The sequence below is a fragment of the Agelaius tricolor genome, unplaced genomic scaffold (genome assembly GCF_023055355.1).
Source record: "Agelaius tricolor isolate 1412-34295 unplaced genomic scaffold, bAgeTri1.0.p SCAF_9, whole genome shotgun sequence".
Lineage (NCBI taxonomy): Eukaryota > Metazoa > Chordata > Aves > Passeriformes > Icteridae > Agelaius > Agelaius tricolor.
Window position 1 is genome coordinate 85120 of NW_027269269.1, and position 20771 is coordinate 105890.

Below are 20771 nucleotides of genomic sequence, written 5' to 3' on the forward strand. Positions count from 1 at the left end.
CAGCTAAAAAAGATAAAAGATCTAAATATTCCTCTGTGGAAAAAGTAGCGGGAGGATAAATCTCTGGAAGAAAAAACAGTAGGTAGAAAGCTACAAAGGAGAGCAGTGTAAAAATAAGGATGTACTGCCAACTCCTTGATAAACTTAGAGAAAATGACCGCAGATTATTGCAAGAGACTACAGGGCCAGTGGGGCAGAAAACACAATATTGAGAAACCACAATTTTCCATGTGTAGGTTGTGTAAATGGTACAACAGGGGCACAAAGACTCTTGAAAAGATTAATTTGAGAACCCCCAAAAGGGAAAAAAACTCTTATTAGTCTGAAAGAGTGCATCAGGCCCACATCAATAAGTAATTGTGCAAGAACCACATCCTCTCACTAAATTTAATGGGACTGTAATCAAACTACTTGCTAGAAAATGCTTTAAAAAATTCACTGCATAAAAGTTTATTACCAGAAAGGAAGAAACTCAAAGGAAAATTGGAAGGGAAAGCCAGAAGGGTAAAATGCTGGTAGAGAAGTGTGAAAATGGTGAATGCTCAGTATGTGTGTACAGCACCTATATAAAGGCTGCTATTCAAAAGATACCATTTTATATTTACAAAGGAAATTCCTAGGCCAGTGATAAAGATTGCTGATGACGCAGAGTTATTCAGGATTACCAGCTGCAAGGATTTGCAAGAAAAATTCTCACATGAAACCAAGGTCTGAGTGCAAAATCTCAGAAAAGTATTTGTGGATAATTGCCAGGTTATGTACATAGAAAAAATTAACTAAGAGTAACTAAGGTATCCTCTGTTCGTTCAGGAATGTAATTGAAATCATCATAACACACATTTTCTGTGCCTTGAAAAGATGAGTATTCAAACCCAGTCAAAACAGTAGTCAAATATTAAGAACAAAAATTAAAATGCAGAAGAATGGTAGAAGATAAATACTTGATGCACCCATATCTTAAATACTTCATGAAATTCAGGTTTTCTCTATCTCTGGAAGGATATAGGTGAACCAGTAAAGGTCTTTATAATGATCAAAGGTGCAAACTGATTATGTATGAGGACAGGTTAATGGGCTGTGGCTCTTTACCTAATTTAATAGTGTCATCACAAAAGTGTCTCAAAGGAAGTGTATAATTCATACTGCTTCTGAGGGAGATAGCATCCTGGAATTCACAAGCTATATTAAATTAGTGAATGAGGAGTAAATTTCTGTGGTTTATTGCAACAGAAGAACCACAGGGAAACATTTAAAATAGAAAAAAAATCTATTTAATTAAATTGCAGATTAGTTTGACATGTGAATTGGTGTAATCAGAAGTACAAGTGAGTCCAAGAAAGTATCCATGGAGGGCAGATCCATCCCTGGCTATCAGATACAGCTCTTAGGCTGCAGACCACAGGAAGCAAGGGGACAGAGCATCACTCTTCTTCCCCTCTTTTCTCCTTGTACCTCTGGTGCTGGCTGCTGCCACAGTACCATGCTGAAGGGACATTTGCTCTGACCCAGAATAAGTTTCCTCTGTCCTGATATTGTCTTCACCCCCTACAAGTTTCTGTATTTATTGCAATCTAGGACAAAGCTACTTTTGATTTAAAGTACCTTTTACTATAATAAATGCACTCTCAAGCATCTGGAACCTTGTTTTATAGTGCTTGGATGGTGGAAAATCCCCTTAAAAGATGATGAACCGATGGTGAGAGGTAGCACAGAAGGACCAGAAAGAACTTATTGTAGTCTTTCAATGAGTAAAGGGAGATTGTTAGAAAGATGGAGAGGGACTTTCTAAACTTTATTTATATTAGATAATAGGAACAAATGTTTTATGATGAGGGTAGTGAGGCACTGGGACAGGTTGGCCAGAAAAGTTCTGGATGTCCTCTCCCTGGAAGTGTTCAAGGCCTTGGGGCTTGAACCTGGGGCTCTGAGCAAACTGGTCTAGTGGAAGGTGTCCCTCTCCATGGTGCAGGAATTGGAAGCAGGTGATCTTCAGGTTCCTTCTATTCTACCCAAACTATCCTAAGATTCTATGAAATATTCTCTCCAGTGCCATTGACTCATCAGTATGGAAGGAGTTGCAGGAGAAGCAGATCTGAACTGTTGCACTGGAGGGGAGGAAAGCAGGCTCATGTCACTGCTGGGCTGCAGTCAGGCCTTGGTGTTTGTGCCTCACTGCCAGCTCAGCTCCATCTCTGAAGCAGCACCAATACTGCACAGTGCAACTTGTTCAGTTTAAACAATTTCCATAGCCAACGACTTTGATGTCAAGGAAAAGAAATTTTTTTTTTTTTTGTGAGCTGCTTGCTTTAAGTGAATGTGACTTCATGGTGGTCTTGGAGTCTCACAGGCTTGGCTTTGATTAAAAACAATCATGTGCAGTAATTCACATAATAATCTGTGGTTTCTGTGTGATGTTGCCCCATGCAAATGGTCTGTTTCCTAGATATAGGCATTTTTTTAAATGGAATACATCACCCACACCTTTTAAAGTTATCTGACATATTTATCTTGACAACACTAAAATTTTGTTCAGTGTGAGATTGTATTAATAAACTGTAATTTCCTTAATGATACTTGATGTATTTTAAATTACAAAGGCCATAACATTTCAGTATCAACATCTCAACTACTGCTAGAAGATGTAAGCTTTTAGAATTGATTTCTGTTGATCTCAGAAAAGTGAAACCTACAGGCAGAGCAGTCAAATAACGGGATGCTAAAACACCCTATTTCTTTAAAGCTTGCCTTTTGCTCCTCACCTTGCCACTGAGGCTCTGAGTGCATCATTCATTACAGTGTTTTCCTATGACAGCTGGACTGCATGCTGTTATTCTTTTAATTGTAAAGTGTCTCTTTTTCTGAGGCAAAATGGATCTGATGGTGAATGGCTACCCTGACAGGCACCTAGAGGCTACACGTACAGAGCTTCAGCTAGCATTTTCTGTACTTATGTTTCTAGAAAGAATCAAGCCTTTATTTATTTTCCCTTGAAAGACACATTGTTTCTCTGTGGAAGCCATCATTTCTGCTCCATCTAGCACAGGGCATTTTCACTGAGGGAAATATAAGGTTGGATAATTATCATTAATTCCATTGCTTTTTGTTTTCAGTGTCTTTAATACGTGCCCTTTCCTTTCCAGCACTACTACAGGATTTAACATTCCCTTGATGTAGCAGAACCTTTGCCAAAGTCCCCGCTGTGCACCAAGACCTAATCAAACTCCAGGTTTGTTGTGAATTGCTCCAAAGCTGCTCAGCCTGAGAGCAGGAGCTAACCTGCAGCACTGTCATTCTGCAAATTCCTGCCAAAGTCTGAGACCAATCGCCCTTTCTTATGCAAAATTTTTTATTGAAATGAGAGTGGAATTTAAACTGGGTTCTGGCTCAAGGGAAAGTGCATTGCTTGAGTTTCACCATCCTACTGATGAGGTGCTCTCCACATCTCACATGTTTGTGTGCTGGGAGGGGGGTATTGCACAGGAATGAGATTATCTAACTATTTGTTTTAATTGTATATATTTGTTACTGGGAAGAAGTAGACAAATGCAGGTTGACCAAGTTTCTTTCACCAATATTTTGATTCAACATTGCAGGTTGCTTTGCCACTGACCAAATAGCCATTCATTGAGAAAAGATCATTTTGTTGTTTATTGCCAGTCTGACAGATGTCAGTTGTTTCAACATTTCTAAATTCTGCTGTGTTTTTAAAATACGACAGTGTGGAAGGGACTCTTTAAAGTTAAAGCTAGCAGCATGTCAGAGATGATAAAGGTACTACAACCACACATAGCACAACAGAAGATAATTGATGTATTCCTGCAGTGCAAACCATCAGCTTCCAGTGTGTCAGAGCCAGTCCCTGTCCCTACACTCTGTATTCATTAGTGCCTCAAGGGATACTTATTCACCTTATCTGTTCTCTTCTAGTGATACATCATTTTTCAACTGGAAGAGAGGCGCATGAAAGTGATAAAAGAGATGGCTCACATCTTGAGAGTAGGAGGCCAGATAATGATATATGTGTGGGCAATGGAGCAAAAATGGAGAAGATTTGAAAAGCAAGACAACTTTGTTCCTTAGAAACCTTCACCTCCTTCCTGCTCCTCGGGTGAGCCTTGCTCACATGGAGTACAAAAATCAATTCTTCACAGGGACAAAGAACTGGCTTTGAAACAGCCCTGTCATAAGCTGGATGGGACTTCAGAGCTATGCAGGACAGCACAGAGCTCATCCTGCAGAGGGGAGAAAAAGCACTGTGCACAGTGTCAGAGAAATCTCTGAGATGGTCTCTGTTCTCAAGATCACTTGACTCTGTATTAGATTTGGGCGATCAATGGCACCAAGAAGGGCTCGTTAGTTATGGCAATTACGGTGTTGAGCTGAGTGAATTAAAAAGGGGAGAAAAAGTTGAAAAAAACACAAAGCACATGGATTTCCAAAATGTACTTCTCACTTTTTCTACGTTGCAAACTGAGTTTTTAAAATACAACAACTTTTGAAGTGGCTGTTAAACCTGTGCTGCCCATGCCACCATGCTGCTCAAAGGCTTTCAGAAGCTGCTATGCAGAATTCAGGCAAGTAAAGGTACAGCTCCCTAACAGCAGCAGGTAGTCATTGTGGTTGCAGCAGAGTGTATTCACCTGACCTGATTTCATGTCAGAAAGAGTTAGCTGTCAGACAACAATTTAAAATAGACCATCACCCAAACCAAGGAGCTTTCTTGCTAACCTCAGAGCAAAAGCAGAGTAGGTGCTTCTATGCAGAAAAAAGTCAGTGAGAGTGCCCTGACCAAGCACAGCTGACAGCAGACAGGTCCTGGTGGGGCCTGACTGAGGTACTGCTACATTTTTAAAGAAAGAAACTGGCCAAGCTGAAAGAGCACCATATTCCTGAGCTATGCATTACTCATTTGTACTTTGACCACACCAACTGGTGCATGATCACAGAAAACATTAAAGTGTGGAAGTTCTAGGGAAAATTCCCTTATTGAAGTGCACAGGGAATACTTAGAGGTTTTCTTTCTTTTGAAACCTCAGCGCCTTTGAAAACAGTTCCTGAAATTTTTATAGCCTTGGGTTTGTTTTGGTGAGAAGGGCATGTATGAGGAAGAAGCTGCTTTGAAACTCTCAGGTTCCGTGACTTTGTTTTCTTTGATTTTGTTCTTAAAATACATCTTTATTGAAATTTTTTCCTAGAGTTATTATTTCAGGCTGAGCACTTTAGCATGCTGATCTCTTTTCATAAACAGCTGCCAGCTGTGTTTTGTTGCTTGAAAATAGATAAAATACAGTTGGAAGGTGATTGCTGGATTATTTTTATGTGTGCATTAAAAGTCTTTGTTGTTCATTTATTACTATATAATCATTCATGTCAACTTTTTATTTTAGAATTTATTGTACTCTGCCACTTGATGTAACATAACATGAGAAGTAAGTGAAAGACACACCATTTTATTGCAGTTCCACTTTGTCAGCCCATATGATATTTCCAGTCACACGAGACAGACTGGCTTTTATGAGAATTACTGGGTGTACAGAGCCCTCGTGGCAGAGGCAGTAATTCATGACACTGTCACATTCCAGAGATATTTTCACAGCCTTGGAGCAGCCACAGCCAAGGAAGCAATGAGATACTTGCCTCCCTGTATGCCACTACATGACCCCTCAAAAACACAGTTTTAAAAGGGGGTTTATGTTTTAAGGATTGCTCTTGCCCTGCCAATAAAATTAGAAGTCAGAAGGATTTAGTAACTCATTTAAATCTCTACAGTGAATGAGCACAGCACAGAAAAGTATTTCCAGTGGTTGCTAGTCAGCTGAGAAAATATTTATTAACATAATGCTTTTTAACTGCAGATTCATCTTTTGCAAAGAAAGTCAGATTCATTACCTGATTTTTATAGATAAAGAAACTGTAACAATTTACTGTTAGAGTTTGCAATGTAAAGTAAATATTTGGAAGCAAAACAAACAATAATCCCAAACAACACAGCTGCTTTGCTGATGTTTATTTATTAATGTCTGTCCATAATTTTACTTCCTGCTTTTGTTTCCATGGATTTGTGAAGCAGCAAGTCAGAGATCAAACTTGTTTTCTGAGAAATAAGCCCCTGCATGCTCTTTACGTGCCTGTCAGTAGCAGATGTATATCGTGTTTTCAGACCTAGCATGAAAAAGTGCAGCAGTCTCTGGTTTTTAATGCAGCTTTAATTCAATTTGGATATAATATCTGTAATAACATTTCCTTTACTTCCTTCCACGGTACCATCATAGTACATCTTGTATTCTCAGGTGGAAGAGCTAGATAGGCTAATCAGTGTCCTCCATCTGTAATGATTGCAGTGCTCCTTTTTTCCCCCTAAATGTTAGCATCACTGTTAGCAAATGGAGAAAATAATTTTCAGACACAAAATGTTGCTGTCATTCAGCTCTGTTGACACCATTCCCTTCATTTCATACAAGGATAACCCAGTCCAACTCTTAAATGAGTTGCCCATATGGGCATGGAACAACCTCAGCACTATTTACACCGTTCTCTAACAGCATCTCTGCATTTTTTAGTGCATCTTCAGGTTGCCTAAAGCACCTCTGAGCCCCTCCATCATATTTGCTCCCCTGGTTCAACAGGCTGTTTACCCACACAGTGCACAAGAAAAATGCCTCTGATGGTAGCTGCCAGTCCTTCCCTCAAGCACACCTGACACTTAGCTTTTTCCTGGAACAACACAGGTATTTTCACTGAACCTGGCTACTCCTGTTGGAAGGTTTTAGCCTATTCCAGCATTCCTTTAGAGCTCATAATCTCCAGTTCCTCCCTCAGGTGCAATGAGTCACCACGAGAGTTCTCCTAATGCCGATCCCCTGTCTACCTGATCCAGCTGTTTCCAAACAAGATCCATGTCACAGGGACAGTACTAGCTTAGCTGGAAGGATTTTTAATCTCTGGACAACTGTTAGCAGCTCTAAAAGTAACTCTCACCTCAAACAAGGAGTTAATGTCTTTGTTTTGAATGAAATGAACTGCACAGGGCCAATTTAGCAGGGAAGTTCTGCCTAAGGGATGGGTCAGACCTGCTGCCATGTGAGATGCCTTGCACCCACAATGGCTGCCTCTGGACTTCTTGGGATCAGACTTAATTCAGATTCTTGCAAAAGAAACTGCTTTCAGACATAGCCCTCAAAGTGGAAAGAAAGTAAAAATACATATTTGTCTGCAAAGATCTTGTATTAATAAATCCTCACATTTATGCATGTCAGAAATGCGATAAAGACATAAGCTATATTCTACATCCTTATTTTTATTAGAATGCCAGTAGCAAAACCAGGACTGAGTTCATTCCTTAATTTCTTCCACACAGTCTGCATTTGCAGTCTACAAGGTAGGCACTACCTTGTGCCAAGGGATATAGGAGGGAAATGCTCTGCACTCCTGAGCAGCACTTGATCTCAATTTGTTTTCCTCTGTGCTCTTTGCTGTTCTGTGCTAGATTCTAGAATAGACAGGTACAATTCTTCTGGCTTCATTTAGGCATTGAGTCAGTAGATCTGTATGTAAGTCTAGTTTTGTACTCCTTTATTGCCTATGGAGTTAATGGCAAGGAAGAGTTCCTTTAGAGGATGAATAATGGAATACACCTTAAAGACTTGTTTGGACTAGCAAGCTCATGTTCAGCACCTGCTCATCTCTTTCCATTGCTTGTGGAAGGAATATAGAGAGGAGTTCAGCCTTTAACTCTCAGACAGATTCATCATCCCCTCCAGCTTTTCACCAGGCAGTGCTGATGACACATCCCTGTTTTGTAGAAAGGTTGCTGCTTTTTGTCTTATCTCTGCTTTACTTTAAAGCATCCACCCCTCTGAATTTATGGTTATTTGAGGCCTCACCTGTCCAAGGGACACTTTCAGAAAAGTTTCCAATGTCTGACACTAACTCTGATCTATCAATGATTATCTCCTTTACATTATATAATGATTTATTTTAATATAAATAAAACTAATGTCTTCTCACTTTTTCTGGCTTGCAGGTCCCAAAAAATTCCCTAATGTTGGAGATTTCTGTTTTCTCCACAGATGGTTGCTGTGGTGTTCCTAATTTCTTTTGTGGAGCTCTGGGAAATTGTCCTCAGCTACCTCAGGATCACAAGCGGAGTGCAGGGTTCTCTGTTTTGTGCTTGCCACATTAAGCACTGTCACACTGAGTCCCAGCCAGCCCATGCAAAGGTGGCACAGGAGCAGCAGCCAGTGCTGCTCACATCACTGAGACACTGTGAGCACAGCAACGTTTATCCTCCTTCAGCATAAACAGGTTTGATGAGTGTGAGTCTATCATAAAAGATGTTTGCCCACTGGGTAAATGTCTTTCTTCTAATTGTTTCCTAATTAGCAAACAGCTAACCCCACTTATTATCAAAATTCTTCCTCCAGAGAAAATGCTGCCAAGAGTTTCATAAATCCTTTTCCCTCATACTTTTTAATTTTAAAAATTGTTCCAAGTGTCATTTGGTAGCTATCACCTAAGGAGGCATTCCATTTGAGTTAATCAGCTCCTGCAAGGTTATCTGTGATCTATCTGAAAGTGCCTTAGCCAGCATCTTGCTTTCTGTCTTAATTAGCAATTACTGGCCTAAAATTGTCACTTACCATAGGCATTTGTTCTGACCTCTCAAATTAAGATCATCCACAAAATTAAAACTGGAAGAAGCCTATTTGGTCACTTACTCTATCTTCAAAAGTGCATTTATTATTCATGGTGGGTGGCAGGGAATATAAGTGTAAGGTATGATTGAGAACACCACAGGTGACTAGTCTTTGAAATGTAAATACAATTAATGAGTGTACCTGTCTTCCCTCAGGGTCTGTCTTTGCCTGCTTTGTCATTCTGATTATTTTTCTTCTCTTTGAAGGGGCTCCTGTTTTTCTTTCCTTCCTTCTCACTCAAGACTGAAATAACATTTGGCAGAAGGATTCTGAGTGGTAAAAAGCACAGGAAATATTCTATGGATTTCACAAAACACATGCTTTACTAGCGTGCCTTTCATATCTCATTGTGACCAGGAGTGAGCTAAGTGTTGCCTTTATACTTTGGCACAAAAATCATTTGACATGAACATACAATCACAAGTTTAATAAAAGAACACCAGCTTGCTTGCAGTGAAAGCCCACATTGGCAACATTGAGCTATAGTGAAACTGTGCCATTCACTAGTTGTCACAGGCTGCCAACTAAAAGCATCACATTTCATACAGCAAAGTAGATTGTCCCAGGGAAAACCAAGAAAAATCATTTGGGAACACTTGAGGTCAGCCAAGAAAGAGAGCAGCACAGTAGGTCCCCAGCTCTCAGTCTTCAACTTCCCCATGCCCAATCTTTATTCTTTATAATTGTATACATTGCAAGAGGTTAAAACATATAAGAAAGACCAACACCTACTCCATGTCCTGGGATAGAACTGCAGATAGCTCCAAGAAGGTGCCGGGACAGAGGTGGTGGCTGCTAAGAGAAACACAGATGGACCAGTGGTGTCAGTGGTGAAACTACATGTTTGCAATAGCTAATGCTTCACTCTTATTTAGGAGGTGCCAAACCCACCTCTACTGAAACATCACCTAAGGCTCAAATGATTGGGACACAATTTACTAATGCCAGGATTGCTGAAACAGAGCATTCAATTTCTTCCAGAAGTTCACCAACTGTACACAACTGTAGAAGACAGAAAACTTGCTAAAGGAATGTTTAACTGTTACAGGTGTCAACTTGAAAACAAGCAAAGCATCCACAGCATTAAAAAGGAAAAAAAAAATTTAAAAAAGCAAAAACCTGGAGTAGGAACCAGGGATCCTGGTTAATTTGGACAGAAAATAATTTCAATTTTGATGACAGAGAAAATTCTGAGTCAATTTCTCAAGTGTTGAAGTTAATGACAAATTATTTTAATCTTAGCCATTTTGTGAAATGTAACTAATTCCTGACATGCATCTCGAATGATGTACTATTGATTAGCCTTCAGGGTACATTCAACAATAGACGTCAAATTCTTTAAATAACATTGCTCACAGGAGTTAGCACTTGGGCTTCAGAGATGGGGAATAAAGTATGAATGTACCATTTACCCTTTGCACAGCTGATCTCTACAGAGCACAGAAAGTTTCAACAGAAGTACTTGCTGCCTTTAGTTTCTTGATCCTTTTTTTTAGATGGGTTTCACCTCTGGCTTTCTATTCTATCATGAAGCTGACTCCTCTGCAACCCCTCAGACACCTTCAGTGCTTAAGTCCCACGTGGGAGGGAGCAGCTTGGAGTTTTCATTTCCAGCTAGCAGGAGATGTCACTGGATAAAAGCAAGGGTAATCCTCTCAGCATGCAATTCAGCAGCAATTCTAAGCAGGTCTCAAAAGATAAAATCAGCTGAAGAAAAGGATCATCTGAGAGGTTGGTCCTGTCCTAGTCAGTGTTCAGGAGTCTATCTGCACTGCCTCTTCCACTTGATCTGCAAGGCATGTGTGCTGTGCCCAGTAGTTTCAGCACAGCACTGTTGTTGGGTCATGTGTGCGCAGGCTCAGCTGGACTAGGTCTCAGAGGTCTTTTCCAACCTAAATCATTCTGTGATTCTGTTCCAGGCTGGAGAGGCAGCGGTGCCCACCCAGAAGATACTCACTTGCCAGGCTAACATTCTGTATTTTTGGTAAAAGGACTTGCATGGGAGCCACATGAAGGGAAAAAAAAAAGGCAGAAAACTCAGTGTTATTTCCGACAGCCACCTGCATGAGCTCAAGGGTCCCTGCTCCCTGCAGCAGAGCCCAGCCCCTCAGTTCTGCATCACACTGCCTCTAAGCAAGAGCTGCAACTGCCCCTAAGGGAGAGGAAGCAGCATCTAAGGGAGTGAACCTCTAAAACATTCCCAGAAAGCACAACACTTATTGATCGTCATCACACTATCTCTCAAGGTGGAAGTCACTCCTAAGGATCATCAAGTCCAACTCTGTGCTCCTCACAGGACAACTAAAACTAAACAACATGACAGCAACATCCAGACAACTCCTTGAACTCTGACAGGCTTGGTAGCATGACCATTTCCCCTGAAGCCTATGGATATTAAGTCAAAATTTCCTGAAAAATTACTAGCAAGGAAAGACGTGCAGAGACCTATAAAATACTTGTGCCCATGTGTGTTTAAATTTGTGTTTTAGACTGTGGAAGACAAGAGTCAGGATCAGCAGGGGGAAATGCTGGCTCTCGGGATGAGTGATTGCCATGTTCTCACAGAAATTCTGTCATTATACCATTTTTCCATCCTTGGCTACTCTTGATTCATCCCAGGTAATAAAGGATAAAAATGAAAACTGAACAAGCAGCAACAACACCTACAGAGATTCATACTGGTGTTTCTGACTCCTAGACAAAGCTGCTGAGGCCTTTTGAAAGAGCAAGCAGCAACACTGCCCCTATGCATTTCACAACCCCTTACATACATTCCTCTTCTCCCTCATGAGCTTTTGGGGGTGGTTTTTTTGGGAGGGGGAAGTGTTTTGTCATCCTTTGAACTCAACACTTTATCACACTATACATTAGTAGTAGGGAAATCATAAAAACTGTTCCACTTTTAAAAATCAGTAGATAAGACAAGGCTCTGGACAGAGAGGGTCAATTTATAGGTGCAGTAATTATGCCCCCCCTATTACAAAGTTGTGCCCTACTTTGTAATGAACTTAAGTATTCCTTTCACTATGACTGCCTAGTTTAATGTTTCTCCAGGATTTTTTGACAGTGAAGACATTCACAATATGACAAGTTACCAGTGCTGTGGATTTGGGTGACAAGCATATGGAAGGAAAAAACCTCTCATCATCTCTTTCTTCAGGAGTCCCCCTGAGCAGGAAACAGGGCAGCACCATCTTACTGAGAATGAATCTGAATGCAAGCTGTGCATTAACACCCCACATGGAACCCTTAAGTCCTTGAGAACAGCAGCAGTATTTAATTAACTTAAGCTTTAAATACTGTCCAGTAATAGCCTAAATTAGCATTGAGAAGTAATAAAGAGCATGAATTCAGTAATTTTTATAGTACCATGGTACACAGACATAACATGTGAAAGACTTGCAGCACAGGTATTGTTGGTTCTCTATTATTATCATTATTATTATTTTGGGAGGCTGTTTTTTCACTTTTTCTTGTTGCTTGTATTTATTTAGATTTTTTTTAACTTCAGTGGCTCCCTTCAGTTTTACAGCATGTGTGGGATATCCCACCTTTCTGAAAGACATCTACATCAAAGCAGATGAATACACCTAGACTGTCAGAGAGTGTGAAAAAAACAATTCAGCATTTTTATTCATATTTGCTACAATTTTTTTGCCATTTTAAAAATGTCACGTATCAGTTTAAAAGGTAAAAGATACTTGTAGAAAGCTGAAACTTTTCCTTTCATTAAAAAAATAGTCAAAGTAATAAACTTTACCTGAACAGCATTATGTACGTTGACCCAAGAGTGTCAGACAGCAAGTGAACTTGCTTTATGAAGGTATAATCCTTCTAAACAAGGTGTTACATGTGATTTACAAGCAACACCAAAGTATTGCTCCTCCACAATTTCAATGCAACTGCTTACAAAGAAAAAAGAAAGAAAACATTTGGTGTGAGCACACCACAGAAAACACTCAGGCTATAGAAAAGAAGCCAAACACTAAGATCTATAAATCAGAAGGCAGAACATACATGTTCAAGGTGGAACTTGGCAGAACATGGAAAAAACATCTTTTTCCTTCAGCCTTGCCCATCTGTGATTAACAAACAAAAACGAAGCACACAGCACCTGTGTTCTCTCTTCTTAACGTCAGCTTACAAATACTGCAAAGCAGTTCTGATCTTGCACATCTTCCAAGGCAATGTGCTGTCTTTCTGAAAGGCCAATGTATTTTGTATGGCTCTAAAGATGGATTTGTGGTTGTCAAAAAATCCATCTGGTTTCTAAAGCTGCACAAACATTGTTTTATTAAATAGCAAAACAAAAATATTTGACTTAGAACTAGACCCACATGTAATCAAGCACTGACAACTAGACATTTGCAAGACCACTGGTATCTTGACACAACATTCTGTGTACAGCTTTGGGCATCAGTTAGAACATTATGTCATCCAGCCCATCCTCCATGAACTTCTTGTAAATTGCCATAAACTTTGCAACAAATGCTTCCAGATGATAAATGGCTTTGCTGCCCAGTTGCAAGCGGTGTTCATAGAAGGCTGCCATCTGTGCCACTTCTCCTTTCAGTTGTCCATCACAATTATTTAGAAGTTCGGTCAGGAGACCCTAAAATGGGAAAAAACAGGGCAGCATTTGAAAAATTATGTATTTTTTCTTAAGAGGGTAACTTTGGTTCTCTGAAAATAACTAACCATTAACTAATAGTTCACTCATTATTCCAACAGAAAATATATTCATTTACTGGGATAATTTATGCCTTAATAAAAGAAAATTAATTAACCTCATCTCCAAACACTATAACCTCTACTGCATGTAGGCACATGGCCTGAGGAGAATTCCTACCAAGACAGCAAGTGTATTAAAACCACTTAGTTATATCTTGACAGCATCAAGCACAAAGAGAAATAACATTAATAAAAACCAAGGAAAGGGTTATTTAGAATTTAAGTGTCTCTGTCTGTATTTATGAACGTATTTATGTGCAGACACACAAGACAACTTGACTTCAATACTTTAGTCATTACAAAACCCCAAAATGAATTATTTTAGAGACAGCAATAAAACATCACTAATCCATCTCAATTAAAACAGCCAGGATTAAGTGAGAAGTATCTCTAGACCATTTCAAGTTTATGAAGAGGGAGTGAGTAGAGAACATGCACTTTTTCCTCTCAAACACAGCAATGCAGGATCTACTAGCCTACTGTAAGAAAGGAAAGCTAAAGAAACATCTGAGTACCAAAACCATCAGAAGGCAGAAATTTGTTTGTTAAAAGAAATTATCTCTGATGGCAAAGCAAACATTACTAGGTTAAGTTGCAAACATTATTTTTGATCTTTGTTCTACTCTAGCTGTCTTCAGTATCCTTAAAATAAAAACACGTACATCCCACTTGCTTTTTTTTCTTCCCAAGGTGACATCTGCCTTTGAATAGTTCTGCTGGACACCTCTCCACAAAGACATAGCAAATAATGAACTTATAACAACAAAACTTATAAAAGAAAACCAATCATATAAAGATTAGCCCACAGAATCATTTAATCATTAAGGCTGTGAAAGACCATCAAGATCCTCAACTATGCTTTAATATAGTAAGTGGTCTGAGAAGTGAAGGGGACTAAGAATGTCCACCTTTATTTTTACTCAGCTATGATGCTGTTTTTCTTTGACCACTGAACAAGTTTTAGTCTGTTTGGAAAGGACACAGCTTTTCATCAATATCTGGATAATTTATGATGTTTTGGTGCATTTTTTTAAAAAAAGCTTTAGCTGAGACAGTCACGATATTAAAATGTATAGCACATTAAGAGCTATAGCTGAATTACCTTCATTATAATCTCAGGAGGGATGCAGTGTGTCAGGAGTTCATAAAGCCGTCCACGGACTTCTAAAAGCCTGTTGGAAAGACACCACAAAATATGAGAAGTATGATCCCAAAGCAAACTAATGTCTTTCACAACTAGTGAAATACACTGCAGGAAAAGAGGCAGTCCAAGCAATGTCTCTTTTTTGCTTTTGGGTGTTATTTTAAAACCAAAAGCATTGCATGAGTCAATTTCAATTCAAAGGCTGCATATCACCTTTTACTCAAAAGATAAATGACACATACTCTAGTTACAATGGTCTCAGCTAATCTAGAAGCTACAAGGCTATTGTAATTTGTCTCAGGATTAATTCCCTTTAATTTTTCTTCATATCTAAGTTATTCATGCTAAAGACTAGTGACTAATTTACTACAGCCAGAGAGTTCCTTTGTGCTGTTTTTCTGTCTTCATTGTTTATAAGAAAGGGAAAGACAATTAGGTGGCAGAGCTGACACAATTAGCCAAAGCTCAGCTTTTGAAAACAGAAGGGCAGATGCTACAAGCATTTAAATTAAATGACATCTTGTGCAAATAATACAGGGAACAGGCTAAAAGGATCAGACTTTGGGTATGACAGTGAGATGGACACAGGAGTCATCTCCTAATGTGCTCAAAAAAGGCAACAAATTCTCATTCCCAGTTCTTTTACAAAGGTGCTTTATGCTAAAGATAGTCAAAGAGAAACTTTACATAAAACAAACAAACCAGAATGACCACACCCACCCACCATTCCCACACCAAAAAAAACACCCAATGGGGAAACACAACATGCAACTGAGCCTAAGGTCACTTTAGATTATTAAGCTTTGACAGGGAAAAACAATAGTTCTTCAGTTCCTGATACTCATTCATACTCTCTGGCAATTTTAAAGCTCCACTCCTCTGGCTGCAAAGTACCAGCTCCAGTCAGAAATACAGAAAACTACACATAATTGGAGACACCACATTTTTGAACACAACTTTTTTTTTTAGGTTCCACAGTACATGGAAAACATCATTTATAGCTCTTAACAAATGCATTCACCTACCTTTGTGGTGTCTGTTGGCCAACAATAGCATTTGCAGTTTCTCTCAAATAAATTTCCCAGTCCATCTCAGGAATGTCTTGATCAGCAGTAAAAGGATACCTAAGAAATATCTTTTTAGAGATTACAATCTAAGCAAGTTGTTGCCTATTTTAACAAGGCCTTAGAAGCAAGGTTATTTATGTCTGACAGTAGAACTTACATTAATTTTTGCAGTGACTTACTGTTGCACTCTGCAGGACTCACACATAAGTAGTGCTTTCCGAAGATTCCTGCCAGATTTCTCTGCAATCCTCTGAGCCAGCTCCTGAGGAAGAGTCAGGCCTTCTTTCTTACACACACTGGACAAGACATTGCAGATCTAGACAGAAAACAGGTAACAGGGAGTACAACACTTTGCAAACTGTTCAGCACCTACAGATTCTCCTGTTAGAAAGATTTCTGGACCAGAGATGGACCAGTCTTTCATAAGCCATGCTTGGAAAATCATCCAACACAAAAGAAAACTACGTCATTATGTGAAAACAAAATGTAAGTCCACACCAAGAACTTAGATCTAAGAATTTTATAGTAACTTATTTTTGCCTCTGTTTCAACGTACATCTTCAATGCTGGGAGCAGGCACTCGTACAGCCAGGCATCTGCTTTGAATGGGTCCTATAATTTTTGACATTGAGTTGCAGCACAGGATCAACCTGCAGGTCGCCATGTACTTCTCCATTGTTCTTCGCAAAGCATGCTGAGCGTCTTTAGTAAGTTTGTCAACTTCTGTTAACAGCACCACTGAAAAAAGGATTAAACATAGTGGGGTTCTGTATTAATATCAGATCTTTTTAAGAAAAAAATACTTTTGATACCTACAAGCAATAATACCAAAATAAGTGATAACACACAGAAAAGCACAGCATGGTTCCACAGGCAGAAAAATAAAGATTAAGATTAGTTGTGTGCCTTTTTAACTGTACAGTCTTCATGCAACATACAGGTACAAACAAAACAGTGAACTGAAATCTCTCCATGTTAAAAAGCATTTTGACTGGTTTTAACTGTTTTACTCACCTTTAAAATCTCGTTGAGTACTTGTCTCAAGCTGTTGGGACTGTGCCACTGTCTTCAAGAGCTCCTGTATTACTACACGGTCATTGTTTCCTGCATCACTGCACCAGGAATTTGAATAAATCTTGTTTTAAAACAACTTTATATTGCATATAAAATACATCCTCCAAAAGACAAATAAACGAGCAAGAATGCCAAAAGAATTCAGAAGCTGTTGAGTTAGAATTAAACTAATACCCATATACTAATTAAACTAAGACCCACTTTGTTGAAAGTTACCTCCTGTATAATAAAAACAACCAAAAGTTTATGCAGGCACAACTGGATTAGTAGCACTTTATTCAAATATAGTAAATCCATTGTTAAATATTTTATTAACTCACTAAAATAGAACCTCTTTTATTCAGATGAGAAACCTAAACATTTTTTACCTAGTTTGAACAAGGACACACAGTGTGAACCTCTTTACTCATTATGGGAAGAACAATTAAGCCTAACCACATGAGAGGATGCATGATATAAATGCGGGGTTTTATTCTGCAGAGTCCTTCCCAGAAATTCACTTCCTCTCCTTGGTAGCCATTCACCCCATTCCATGTTACTCAAGATGCACATGACTTCACCATTGTTATAATTCAGTCAAACTTCACAGGCCACTGCACAGCAGAGGTTTACTGTCTGGTCAGACATAAACATGACAATTGCTCAGTTACTGAAAGCCTACAAATCAGGATATTAATCCTTAATCAAAACTCATAACTTTTGTATTTAAATTGAACTATAATTATTTTATGTTTCAAGCTCTAAGTACTCTATACAGAGTAACAGGAAGAGTGCTAGTAGTATCAGGTTATCACAGCCGGATGGAATGGTCACACATTTGATATCACCAAAATGACATATTCAAAACAGTGATTACCAATAAACCTCAGCTTTTATTGGTAATTAGCTGATAATTATTTGTGTCTATATTAGCACACCAGCAGATACTCACTAATCAATAAACAGATTAGCTGAAGAATGAGTTTTTAAAGGAGACCTGGCAGTGCAGAATAACTTATATATGGCAAGGCAGCATGAGCTATGGTTTAGCAGTAACCAACACCACCCAGTGCACAATGACATTCACTCACTGTGATTTAAAGCAACATTATGTGGTTTCAGGTAAATACAAATATTTGCTTTGGGTCTCCAAACTATCACCTCCAGTTTCATAACAGCCAAAGAAAATGTAGACAGCTCCCACTAGAGCTTCTGTTGTTTAAATCAATATCAGACCTCACTCAAGACAGGATCCACAGTATTTTGTGGTGGTCTTCCCCATGCTCTAAACACTTTATTTGGAGAGTTACAGGGTAAGCCTTTCGTTCTTTCAAATTCCTTAATTTTTGTATTTGTGAGGGAACTAATGATATGGAAGTGCTAGTTCCAGTAGAAGTTCTTAATTTCAACTGAAATGGTGAAATCTGTGAATCCAGAATTGTCTCCATTGCCTATTCCTCAACATCAGCATGCTTACATAGCCAGTTAAACAGAACATTTCTGCCTTAAGTATACAGCAATCCAAATTTTTGTTCATTTACAGCTGTTCAATTAAAAATCCTCTCCCTGCTCTCATTTGCAGACCAAACCCACAGACCATTACCTAACTTGCTCAGGCAACAAATCAGGCAATCAGTCCCTCATACAGCCAGGCTGAATGCACTCACAACACAGCCAGTGGCTCACCTTTAAAGTGAGGCATTTTTACTGCACACTTACCTTGGGTTAACTTCAAGGTGATAATTACTTGCAATGGTGCTAATTTCAATCTTCTTCTTAGAAGGTGCCTACGTAGAAAATAAGCACATTAAGTTTCAGAAAGTGTTCTAAAAATCTCTTGGAGCTTACACCTAGCTAAATAACAGGCAAACCAAAGAGTCTCAGAGATCAAAGAACTCTGGAGACACCGACTTGCTTATCTCCTACAGTCCCAGCCCCACCTCCAAAGAAAAAAGGAATACTGACACATCATCCAGCCCATAAAATAGCAACAGCAGAGATACTATGGTCGAAAATGAACTGTAAACAATAAATTAAAAAACCCACTCTGAACAAAAGAACCTTCACCACAAGAACAGCCAAGCAGGCACAGAAAACAAGAGAGAACCCCACACCTGAAGGCCTGAAGAACATCTGGAAAATAATTTGTTTGTATAACCAAACTGGTATGATTAATTACATAAAAAGGTTGAAGATACTGAGTGCAAAATAAAAATTAATTTTTAAAACTCAAATAACTCCAAAGGTCTCACAACAGAAATATATCACTATTTCTACAAAATATATCACTATTTCCACATTACTTCACAGGAGATGGAAGATTTATTTTTTTACCGTTATACTCTGATGCTCAATCCTCAGTTTCTCCACTCCTGCACCATATAATTCCCTTAACAAACACATTATTCTTGTCTTTTTTCCAGCTCCTGATGGTCCATACACCAACAGATGAGGAAAGTCACCACATTGAACCTGAACAAAAAGAAACAAGATCAGTTAGCTACCACAGTATTTTCCTTATAAGATCATTTGCCCTTCCATTTTCACCCAAGTTTACATTAAATGACTTTACCAGCTCCATCACAACATAGCACCTAGAATTAAAAATGCTGAAATCCTTCCCTGCAGCAACATTTCTATAAAACATTTTTCTGACAGCCATGTGCAACTTGTTTAACTTCAAACACCTCACTGCTCAAAAAACACCCCAAGCAAACCAATAACATAACAAACCCGAAAACCCCCACTACAACACTTATATGCTTCCCACAGTAACTAGAGTGACAACTGTGAGAAACACACAGAAAAAAGGGTTGAAACAAAGTTTAAAGCAAATGATTATATATAGTTATGATGTACATACATATATATATATATATGTGTGTGTGTATGTGTGTTTGTGTGTGTGTATATATATATATACACACACATATATATATTTAGGAGTTTATCTCCTGGAAAGCTAAAATGCATGACTTGGAGCACATCTGATCCTACCCTACAGAAAGCACCTCCATGAGTTAGATATCATTCATCCCTGAGGAAGTGCATGTGCCAGTCGGCACATCTGGCAGGGGAAGGAGTCCTGACTTTCTTTCCTAGCTGCTCGCCTCAAAAATTTCTGCTAACATGAGGCAAACAAGCCAAGCCCTGTTCTCGGGGACACTGAAACCAGCAGGAAGAGCATGTGCACACCGCTCCCGAAAGAGTTGAGCTACCGATTCCCCACAGATTCCTTGGCACCAGGGCCTCGTTCCCAAGCAGGGCGCGATGCCGGGACGCTTCCCGCGGCACGGGCGCTGCTCGGAAACGCAGGGAAAGCTGCCGACCTCGGCCCCACAGAGCAGCGCTAGGGCCCGCAAGGAATCCCAATTATAGCATGGATCAGGTTGGAATGGACCACAGTGGTCCGACCTCCCAGAGCACTGGGTGCAGGATTGCATCCAGAGGGTTCCCCACTATCTCCAGTGACGGAGACTTCGCAGCCCCTCTGAGCAATCTGTTCCAGTGCCCAGTCACCCGCACAGTGAAGTTCTCCCCCTTATTAAGGCGCAATGCCGACTCCGGGGGGATTCTCACTGCGGGGAGGAGAGGACAGAGAGGACCTGGAGGCCGCGGGGGCCCCGGGCAGAGTCCTGCGGGGAGGGCGCGGGGCAGAGCCGAGCCCGTGGCTCACTGACCAGGTTGCGGAGCCGCGCCGCCTGCTCGCGGTGGAAGTCGAGGCGGCCGAGGGCGCCGGGCCGGTGCTTGTCTGCCCACAGGCTCATGGCGCTCCTCAAGCGCGCGGGCCGGCTGCGGGAGGCGCGCGCCGTACGGCGGCCGCCAACGGACAAAGCCCAGCGGCGGCCCCGCCCCGCGGCTCCCTCAGAGAAGCGCGGCGGCCGCGCCCCAGCCCGGGCCGGGCGGGGATCTCAGCGCCGCCCGCCCAGGTCGCGCCGGAGCCGCGGGGTTTTCTCTTCCGGAAGGACAGAGCCACCCCCTGAGCCTTGGCAGCGGCCGGGACTCTGCTCCCTGAAGGCTTAGACAAGAGAGCTCCTCACCAAGCGCTGCGCAGGAGATAACTCTGCCCGCCAGCCCAAA

General features: G+C 40.2%; 1 protein-coding gene across 1 annotated transcript; it reads right to left on the bottom strand.

The window, feature by feature from the left end:
* Positions 1 to 12302: 12302 nt before the first annotated feature.
* RFC3 (replication factor C subunit 3) lies at positions 12303 to 20544 on the bottom strand. Its single transcript, XM_071433930.1, has 9 exons — positions 20372 to 20544; positions 19026 to 19163; positions 18411 to 18478; positions 16653 to 16750; positions 16195 to 16376; positions 15818 to 15954; positions 15597 to 15695; positions 14530 to 14599; positions 12303 to 13308 (listed from the first exon to the last, which is right to left on the bottom strand). The coding sequence occupies exons 1-9, from the start codon at positions 20456 to 20458 to the stop codon at positions 13117 to 13119; spliced, it is 1071 nt and encodes a 356-aa protein (XP_071290031.1). The 5' UTR covers positions 20459 to 20544; the 3' UTR covers positions 12303 to 13116.
* Positions 20545 to 20771: the final 227 nt, after the last annotated feature.